Source organism: Ursus americanus, chromosome 16 (assembly GCF_024610735.1).
Source record: "Ursus americanus isolate L20-20 chromosome 16, mUrsAme1.1.p, whole genome shotgun sequence".
NCBI classification, from domain to species: Eukaryota; Metazoa; Chordata; class Mammalia; order Carnivora; family Ursidae; genus Ursus; species Ursus americanus.
In genome coordinates this window covers 5,975,655-5,985,134 of record NC_142142.1, presented here as the reverse complement: position 1 = coordinate 5,985,134, position 9,480 = coordinate 5,975,655, and the positions used below count along the sequence as shown (strand labels likewise).

The 9,480-nt window shown below is 41.9% G+C and overlaps 2 protein-coding genes across 3 annotated transcripts; both read left to right on the top strand.

Annotated features, from left to right (window-relative positions):
* Positions 1–545: 545 nt before the first annotated feature.
* On the top strand, positions 546–2,019 carry LOC123782602 (olfactory receptor 52J3). 2 transcript variants are annotated; one of them, XM_087868546.1, is made up of 2 exons: positions 546–557; positions 1,093–2,019. In XM_087868546.1, the coding sequence occupies exons 1-2, from the start codon at positions 546–548 to the stop codon at positions 2,017–2,019; spliced, it is 939 nt and encodes a 312-aa protein (XP_087724672.1). The 2 variants fall into 2 exon arrangements, with proteins under 2 accessions (XP_087724672.1, XP_045638809.2); XM_045782853.2 differs by lacking the exon at positions 546–557 and having other exon boundaries at positions 1,042–2,019.
* A 6,075-nt stretch (positions 2,020–8,094) lies between these two features.
* Positions 8,095–9,044, top strand: LOC123782604 (olfactory receptor 52J3-like). Its single transcript, XM_045782855.2, has one exon. The coding sequence runs from the start codon at positions 8,104–8,106 to the stop codon at positions 9,040–9,042; it is 939 nt and encodes a 312-aa protein (XP_045638811.2). The 5' UTR covers positions 8,095–8,103; the 3' UTR covers positions 9,043–9,044.
* The last annotated feature ends 436 nt before the right edge of the window (positions 9,045–9,480 follow it).

Here is a 9,480-nt window from a genome sequence, read left to right as displayed (position 1 = left end):
TTAAGTACCATTCTCCATACCCTTCAGATCACTGCAGAAGTAAATTCTTCTCTATTGAGACATGACTGTCCCAGAGAGCTGCAAAAAATACCTTCTCTGGTACCAAAAGCAATTTGAGGATTCTCTGGTACCAAAAGAATTTGAATACCCAGATTTTCAGTGTCTTGAACTGGTAGGAAAAGTAAACCAACAAGTATTGTCTCCATAAGCAGTGGTAAAATTAACACCGATAAGATTAACAGGTGCTCTGGGAGTCCTGGATATGCTGTGAGAGTGAACGGGTATGAAATGGCATTAGACAGCCCTCCTTGCCGCTTTCCCAACTGATATTCAGGGCTGTCTGTAAATCATAAGCAATGGCTCTTTCTACTCCTGGCCAGGCATCCCAAGAGGCCGGCCCTTATTATCTGATATGGTGTCTGTGAGAGGCTGCTGAGTTTTTACCTATCAGTCAGAAGAATTCAGATTTAATTGTGAGAGCACCTATACACCTGGACCTATAATTAATTTCGTTACGGATTTTTAAAGGTATTTTCTTTCTTTCTATGTCTTTGTCTGTGTTTTTTGTTTGTTTGTTTGTTTTTTGTTTTTGCTTTTGTTTTTGTTTTTTTGTTTGTTTGTTTTTTTGCTTAAAGGCATTTTTAATGGCCTCTGTAGTGTATTAACTTGACCTCATCTGTAGTCTTGATGTGGCCAGTGTCACTCACCAGAGTATATTTCCAAGAGTGGACTTACATCCCATTCTCCTTCAAAGGGAATGGTAAGCTCTAATTATTAGAAATCTTCCCTGAACTTGCTGCAAACCTCCATGTTTGGTATTACAACTCAATCAGCAGGCAGGGTGGAAACTCTGAATGTGACCTTGACCTGCCTTATCTGGCTGTGACATATCTCATCAAAGTCCTTCAGTAGCACACTTACTATGCTTTAAGCATGACATCAACTCTATGCTGAAACACTGAGCTAGCAAATAGCATGGCATCACCTTCACCCTCTGACCTCTCTTCTGACCTCTCCTTCTCGCTCTCTCATTTTTGCCCTAGAGTCGGGGCAGCTTCACCTCCTCTGACCAGTGACAGGATGATACACCAGAACAGGAGTGTTTTTCACCCACCCACATTCTTCCTCGTTGGAATCCCCGGTCTGGAAAGGGCCCATGCCTGGATCTCCCTGCCTTTCTGCTCAGTCTACCTTGTGGCTTTACTGGGCAATGCCACAATTGTGCTGGTCATCAAGACAGAGCAGAGCCTGCGGAGGGAGCCCATGTTCCACTTTCTAGCTCTCCTTTCAACTATCGATTTGGCCCTTTCCACAACCTCTGTGCCCCGCATGCTGGGTATCTTCTGGTTTGATGCTCATGAGATTAAGTTTGGGGCATGTGTGGCCCAGATGTTTTTGATCCATGCCTTCACTGGCATGGAGGCCGAGGTCCTGGTGGCCATGGCCTTTGACCGCTATGTGGCCATCTGTGCTCCACTCCACTATACGACCATCTTGACATCCCGGGTGCTGGTGGGCATCAGCATGTGCACTGTGGTTCGTCCAGTTGTGCTTACATTTCCCATGGTCTATCTCATCTACCGCCTGCCCTTTTGTCAGGCTCGTGTAATCGCTCATTCCTACTGTGAGCACATGGGCATTGCGAAATTGTCCTGTGGCAACATCCGTGTCAACGCCATCTACGGGCTCTTTGTGGTTTCCTTCTTTGTCCTGAACCTGGTTCTTATTGGCATCTCATACGTCTACATTCTGCGAGCTGTCTTCCGCCTCCCATCACAGGATGCTCGGCTAAAGGCGCTCAGCACGTGTGGCTCTCACGTTGGGGTCATCTGTGTTTTCTATATCCCCTCAGTGTTCTCCTTCCTCACTCACCGATTTGGACACAACATACCATGCTACATTCACATTCTTGTTGCCAACCTCTATGTGGTTATCCCACCTTCTCTCAACCCCATCATTTATGGAGTGAGGACCAAACAGATTCGAGAGCGAGTGCTCCACGTCTTTATCAAGAAATAAGACACATGACATGTTCTTTTACTAAGGATTTTGCTCCATCTAGAGAGATGTGTGTGTTCTTGCTTTAACAAACATCTCCTAGTTCTAATCTATTGCTGCCAGTTTGAGATACAAGCTGATGTATCCCCATCTGTTGACGAATGGACTCTAAGACTTCTGGAACCTTCACTGGAGCTCAAGTTCAAAGGCTAATGGTCTATCTTGGAAGGAGCAGTGTGGCCTCTGTCTGCATGTCTTCATGCAGAGTCCTTCATAGGATAAAGGTGCTCTCTTTCTGGGTGAAGAACATATTATACTGTTTTTGTTTTGTTTTATTTTTTGTTTGTTTGTTGTTAGTTCTGTAATTAGAGAAATGTGGCAGTGGAAATTTGACCCTGTGTCCTTCCTCATGTGTTGGTTGGTTTCTCCATTCCTTCATGCGTTCATTTTATTGCTCCTTAAATTAACATTCATTTTGTATTTGTTGTATGTCTTGGATCATTTAATTGCTAGGGATATATCCATGAACCACGCTAACATAAAATGTCTGGTCTTGTGGAGCTTGCATTGTCTTATGTTCTCTAAAAAAAGCCAAGTTCATGGGTTCAAAAAAAGAAAAATCATTGCCAAATCTGTAGGTTGAACTGGAATGATTGCCAAATATGTAATATTCAGTGGAAAGATAGCCAAAACAAACACAGAATTTCAAAACTATTTCTTTTTTTTTTAAGTGTATTTAACATTTTGGGAGATACAGAGTGGGTGTGGGAGGAGAGCGGCAAGGGAGAGAATCGTAAGCAGACCCCGACTAAGCACAGAGCCCGACGCAGGGCTTGATCTCAGGACTCTGGGATCATGACCTCAGCCGAAATCAAGAGTTGATGCTTAACGAACTGAGTCAACCAGGTGCCCACAAAACTGTTTCTTAGGTAGCAACAGTACCATACCCCTGAGTGTCTCTCTGCAGTCAGGCCCAAAACAGAAGCGTAGTCTTATCATTGAATTACGTATAGTATTTCTCTCTATCTATGTGATGCGTGCTGGCCCTTGTCTATCATCTTATTCCCTTTTGTTCTCTCAATCTACATTTGACCCTGAATTACTCCATCCCCAAATACAAGGGCTCTCATCCTAGACCTATGATCTAGTTCTAGTTCCTCCACTGACTTTAATGCACAAGCTCTGAAACCAATCTATGAATAATCACCTTTTTTTTTATACTCCTGTGGGCTTTCAGTTGATGCAATAAAAATACTTCCCCAAAACCCAAGCAATGATCTTTTGCATCATCAAACTTGTCATATAGCTTTTAACATTTTTCTCTTTTTCAGTAATAGAAACAGAAGAAAGAGTCAAAGAGTCAAAGTGTATAATTATTTACACCTTTATTTTTGTTACAAGTTTTTATTTACGTTCCAGTTATTTAACACACAGCGTGATATCAGTTTCAGGTGTAGGATTTAGTGATTCAGCACTTCCATACATCGCCCGTGTTCATCACAAGTGCCCTCCTTCAGCTCCATCACACAGTTAACCCATCCCCCCACCGACCCCCCTTCCAGCAACTCTCAGTTTGTTCTCCATAATTAATAGTCTGTCTTATGGTTCACCTCTCTTCCTTTTTCCCCCCTATGTTTATCTGTTACATTTCTTAAATTCCACATATGAGTGACATCATGGGATATTTGTCTTCCTCTGACCGACTTATTTCTCTAAGTATTATACTCTCTAGCTCCACCCATGTCATTTCAAATGACAAGATGTCATTCTTTCTGATGGCTGCGTAATATTCCATTGTATATACGTACCACATTTCTTTATCCGTTCATCAGTCAATGGGAATTTGGGCCTTTCCATAATTTGGCTATGGTTGGTAATGCTGCCATGAACATTGGGGTGCATTCACACATTTAAAGCAAAGTAAGAACAATACCGTATTTGTAGGACTTTAGCCTTCATTGTTGACTCTGAAAATGGAGAAGAGAGCCATGAGTTAAGGAATATGGGCAGTCTACAGAAGCTGGAAAAGCCAAAAAAAAATATGTTCTCCGCTAGTGTCTCCAGAAAGGCATGCAGACCCTCTGAAAACTTGATTTTAACTCAGTGAGATGCATGAGCTTTCTAACAAACTGGACTGCAGGATAATAAATTTGCTTTGATTGAAGGCGCTGCATTTCTGGTAATTTATCACAATGGTATTAGAAAACTAATAAAGCTTTGCTCCCACGATCAGCACCTGGGAGAGGTGGATGAAGAAAGAGGGAGAAAATGATTTGGAATGAAATGGCAACAAAAGTGTCAGCTGAATGTTTATACGGGAGTGTCTGGAGCTGGAACAGCCCTTCCTAGTTGTCCTGATTGGGCTGAATCAGGTCGGCTTTCTGCTCCTTCATCCACCAGGCATTATGGGGGCTCTCTGGGAGGGGGATTTGACCTTAGGTGAGGAAGGTCCATTAGGCAAGAGAAAAAGCAAAGAGGGCCACATTCTCAGTGCTTAGATGATTGAGAACTTCAGATCTGAAAGGGGGATAGAGAGGACACACTGTAGCATCCACTATAAAACCCAAGCAGGGTAGGAGTTTCCTGTGGTGGAGACACTACCATGAAACTGCATCTAATTCTTTGGAATTTGCCTTTTGGTCCTTTTTGCCTCTGGCTTTTCTGAAAACCTCAAGTGAGAAACCTTTACATCCCTTCCCTGTCTTTGAAGTCTAACTAAGCCTTGTGTTTGCAGGTATAGGCTAGGCTTCTCACTCTTGTCCTTTAATAGCTGTTTCTATTGATTTCGAAGCTATTCATATACAAAGCACTTAGTTTTCACGTCAATTTTAATGTCTCTAAAGCTTTCTGGGGGGGAATGACATACATAGACTGCCATCTTGACAGCGGAAACTGTCACATTATGGTTTAAAAGCTTGGGAAACCAATTTTTTTAGTGTATCTATTTGACAATAGGTCTGAGTGGAGTCATTTTTTTCATTTAATATTCACTTATGATAGTTTTCATTGTTAAGTTATTGTATGGTCTTTACTGACACATTTTAAAGTCCATAAATTAGAATGAGAGAGAATATGTTACGTGTATTGCAATGCCCTCCAAACACTTTGGTATTGTTTTGCTATTTGGAAATATATTCTTTTGTGTTTTTGACTTGTTCATTGAAATTATATCACATATTATTTTATATATTTCTTGTATGTCTATAAATAAAAGGGTATGCGTTATGTATAGACTCCTAATGCACTTTATTTTTAATGGAAATATAATATCTTTGAGTGAATACACTCTTTTGTCCATTTAAGTACTTATTTTGTTTGCACTGATTCAAAGCAGTATAATAAAAAGTTTTGTGCACAAAGCTCATTTGGTATTTGAAGTAGATAATGTAATTATTCGACATTTCCAATGATCCTCAGTTCTTCGTTTACAGCTATTTGAAAGCTTCAGCGTTTTCCATCAGCTGGTACTAATCCTTTAGCATTTCTTGTGGTGCAGGTTGGCTGGCAATGAAATCTGTCAGCGTCTGTTTACCTCAAAATGTCTTTATGGATAACTCAAGATGACAAATGAAATTTGAGCAGACATTTGTAGTTGAATTAGGAATCAAATACTTCCCATAATGAAAATCCCAGGTCCACATATGTTCCCTGGTGAACTCAATGTGTAAAGAGGAATTAATATCTCATAACGCAGCACAAAGTCTCCAAATCATAGGAGTGGGAAATCCTGTATCTGAACTGAATCAGACCAACTCTAAGACTGGATATTTTCACCACTTCTCTCTATGGCCTCTGTGACCTAGATATGAAAAATTGTCAAGGGGGAAGATTGAGAAGATCAATCATGGACAAAGGACAGCGAGACCCAAAACTCACAGATGTCAATCCCCATAGCTAAGCATTCAATGAACCTAGAGAACATGGTCAGGTCAGTGCAGAGAGATTCCGAGTACTCAGGCTGAAAACGGGGTCTCCTGTGCCAGGTTATTATGTTTGAATTTAGAATATGGATTAAGTACGGTTTTTTATCTAGGAAAGAACGATCCATAGAATCAGGCGGTGAAGTATTACTTAGAGGGAGATGGGATGTATCTTTCTTTGTATCTTATAGAAATGATAATATTTGTGTGTTTTTGCCCCACATTCGTAGTTTTCTCTCTATAAATTCCTATCCGTTTCAGTTTTTCTTAGGCTTCTGCTTCTGGAAATCATAGTGTAGGAGTTTTGCCAGCAATCTCAGAGGATTTGATCCCAGTGCACAATTTACACCAGAAAACGGAGTTAACCCATTTGTCTAATTTTATAATCAGCTAACGCCTTAGTATAAAAGGACTCTTCTCAGACTGTATTTGTTTAAAAAAGCACACAGAGCTATGCTGCTTGAGATTTTCCTTGCATCTCTATTCCTGTGGAGGAAAGAAGCATCCAAGATGAACTGTGGTTTGATTTCAGTGTGTAGTGCAGTGAAAGGGAGATGATCAACGGTGGCTGAGAACTGCTGGTTTGATCTGATACGACATGATAGCATCATGTGGTCCAATGTCTGAATGTAACAGGGGAAAACTTGCGACATTTTTTTTTAACTGAAAACTTTAATTTTTTTCATTGTAGTTTTTTTTTTTTTTAATGTTTTAAGTTTAACCATGGAACCTTCAAATGGAGATTGGGTATCTGTAAATATATCCAGACGATCCAAGGCTTTTAAAATCCATCTACAGAATGATTATATAGTTGGTCGATAAAGTATCATCTGCTTCTGCTCTGGGTTATAGGGAGTGAATGAATGGACTTCTGAAGCACGATGAAAACCTGAGGTGAGCAGTGCCATGTTACTGAGAGTTTATTTTCACACAGAAACCCAAGCTAGGCATCGGGGTGTTAGGAGGCTTGTTCCTGGCCAGCATCAAGAATGGCTGTTACCTGGAGTTGCAGTTCTTAAAAAAACACAAATAAGGGGGCATTGCAAAATACAGCTTTTATCTCCTCCACCCCCAAGAAACACACACATACACACATCTAATCTTAGAATGGATAGAACTATTATTTTATTTTTTTGCCTTGTTATGCTTCCCAAAGAAATATGGAGCTATTTCGAGGATAAAAACTGGAATCTGGGCCACTATATCCTGATCTTGAACCAGTCTGTCTTAAGGTGGAGACCCAGAGAATGACCTTTATTTCATTGTTTGAGCTTACGAGTGAGGAGGGGCTTTTTCATTGTTTTGAAGTCAGTGCAAAAGCTGTCTTCTCTATGCCCTTTAGACAACTACAGAAAGCAGTTCTGTCTAGACTTAGTTTCTCCCGACAGTTTTGTGATGCTCGGAATGCCTTCTTCACAGGTCTGTGCCACATGAATTAACCCACATTCCCAGTTCACCAGGTAGAAGGAGTGAAGGCAATACATGCTCGTTCTGGAGCAGTCCTAAGATTAACAGGTGTTCCCAGAGGAACTGAGGTGGTGTGGAGAGTAAATGAAGACGCTTCAAATACTGCTAGAAACCACCATTCCCTCAACGCTCTAACACACGATGGGCTATGAAATGGGTTGGCCTTGGGAAACTGGAGACATGAACAAAAATACACATAAGGTTTATCATTATCTTTCTGGGATGTTTCATGTATGGACGTACGTGACCCAGCCTGTGATGCCCCTCAGCAGGCATCCCAGAGTATCTGTGCTTTTGTTTGGGACAATGTACTTCTGATCTTCTGTTTCTCTTTGACAGGCTATTTGGCTGGACCTTGACATTTTCTCTATGTCAATAGTGATGAATGACTCATTGCATGATTTCTGCATTTCCTAATTACAGAAGTGTCTTGTGCATCTGTGCCTATCACCTTGCTTCTAGCTGCCTGTCGCCTTATTCAGATTATATCTGCATTTCCATGTGTGCTTCCTTGAGGATTAAATTCCTTGAGACTGGCCTATTGAAATGAGTATGGCTTGGCTGACAATAAAAAAAAAATACATTAAAAATCCCTTTCAAACACCAACCTTTTTTATTTTCACTGTGTACTGAAGCATTAAGCTAGTCATTTTCATGACCACCTGCAAACTCTTTCCCCCTCTTTCTAGGAATGACATCTCCGCTGTCATTTGGAAGGATGTTTTATCCCAACAGGAGTATTTTTCACCCACCCACATTCTTCCTCGTTGGAATCCCCGGTCTGGAATGGGCCCATGCCTGGATCTCCCTGCCTTTCTGCTCAGTCTACCTTGTGGCTTTACTGGGCAATGCCACAATTGTGCTGGTCATCAAGACAGAGCAGAGCCTGCGGAGGGAGCCCATGTTCCACTTTCTAGCTCTCCTTTCAACTATCGATTTGGCCCTTTCCACAACCTCTGTGCCCCGCATGCTGGGTATCTTCTGGTTTGATGCTCATGAGATTAACTTTGGGGCATGTGTGGCCCAGATGTTTTTGATTCATGCGTTCACTGGCATGGAGGCCGAGGTCCTGGTGGCCATGGCCTTTGACCGCTATGTGGCCATCTGTGCTCCACTCCGCTATACGACTATCTTGACATCCCGGGTGCTGGTGGGCATCAGCGTGTGCACTGTGGTTCGTCCAGTTCTGTTCACAATTCCCATTGTCTATCTCATCTACCGCCTGCCCTTTTGTCAGGCTCGTGTAATCACTCATTCCTACTGTGAGCACATGGGCATTGCCAAACTGTCCTGTGGCAACATCCGTATCAATGCCATGTACGGGCTCTTCGTGGTCTTTCTCTTTCTGCTGGACCTGGTTCTTATTGGCATCTCATACGTCTACATTCTGCGAGCTGTCTTCCGCCTCCCGTCACAGGATGCTCGGCTAAAGGCGCTCAGCACGTGTGGCTCTCACGTTGGGGTCATCTGTGTTTTCTACATCCCCTCAGTGTTCTCCTTCCTCACTCACCGATTTGGACACAACATACCACGCTACATTCACATTCTTGTTGCCAACCTCTATGTGGTTATCCCACCTTCACTCAACCCCATCATTTATGGTGTGAGGACCAAACAGATTCGAGAGCGAGTGCTCCACGTCTTTATCAAGAAATAAGACACATGACATGTTCTTTTACTAAGGATTTTGCTCCATCTAGAGAGATGTGTGTGTTCTTGCTTTAACAAACATCACCTAGTCCTAATCTATTGCCGCCAGGTTGAGGTACAAGCTGATGTATCCCCATCTGTTGACGAATGGACTCTAAGACTTCTGGAACCTTCACTGGAGCTCAAGTTCAAAGGCTAATGGTCTATCTTGGAAGGAGCAGTGTGGCCTCTTTCTGCATGTCTTTAGGCAGAGTCCTTCATAGGATAAAGGTGCCCTTTTTCTGGGTAAGGAACATAGTATCCCGGCTTTTTTTTTTTTTTTAATTCCAAAATTAAATAAATGTGGCAGTGGAAATTTGACCCTGTGTCCTACTTCATGTGTTGGTTGGTTTCTCCATTCCTTCATGCGTTCGTTTTATTATTCCTTTAGTTAACATTCATTTTG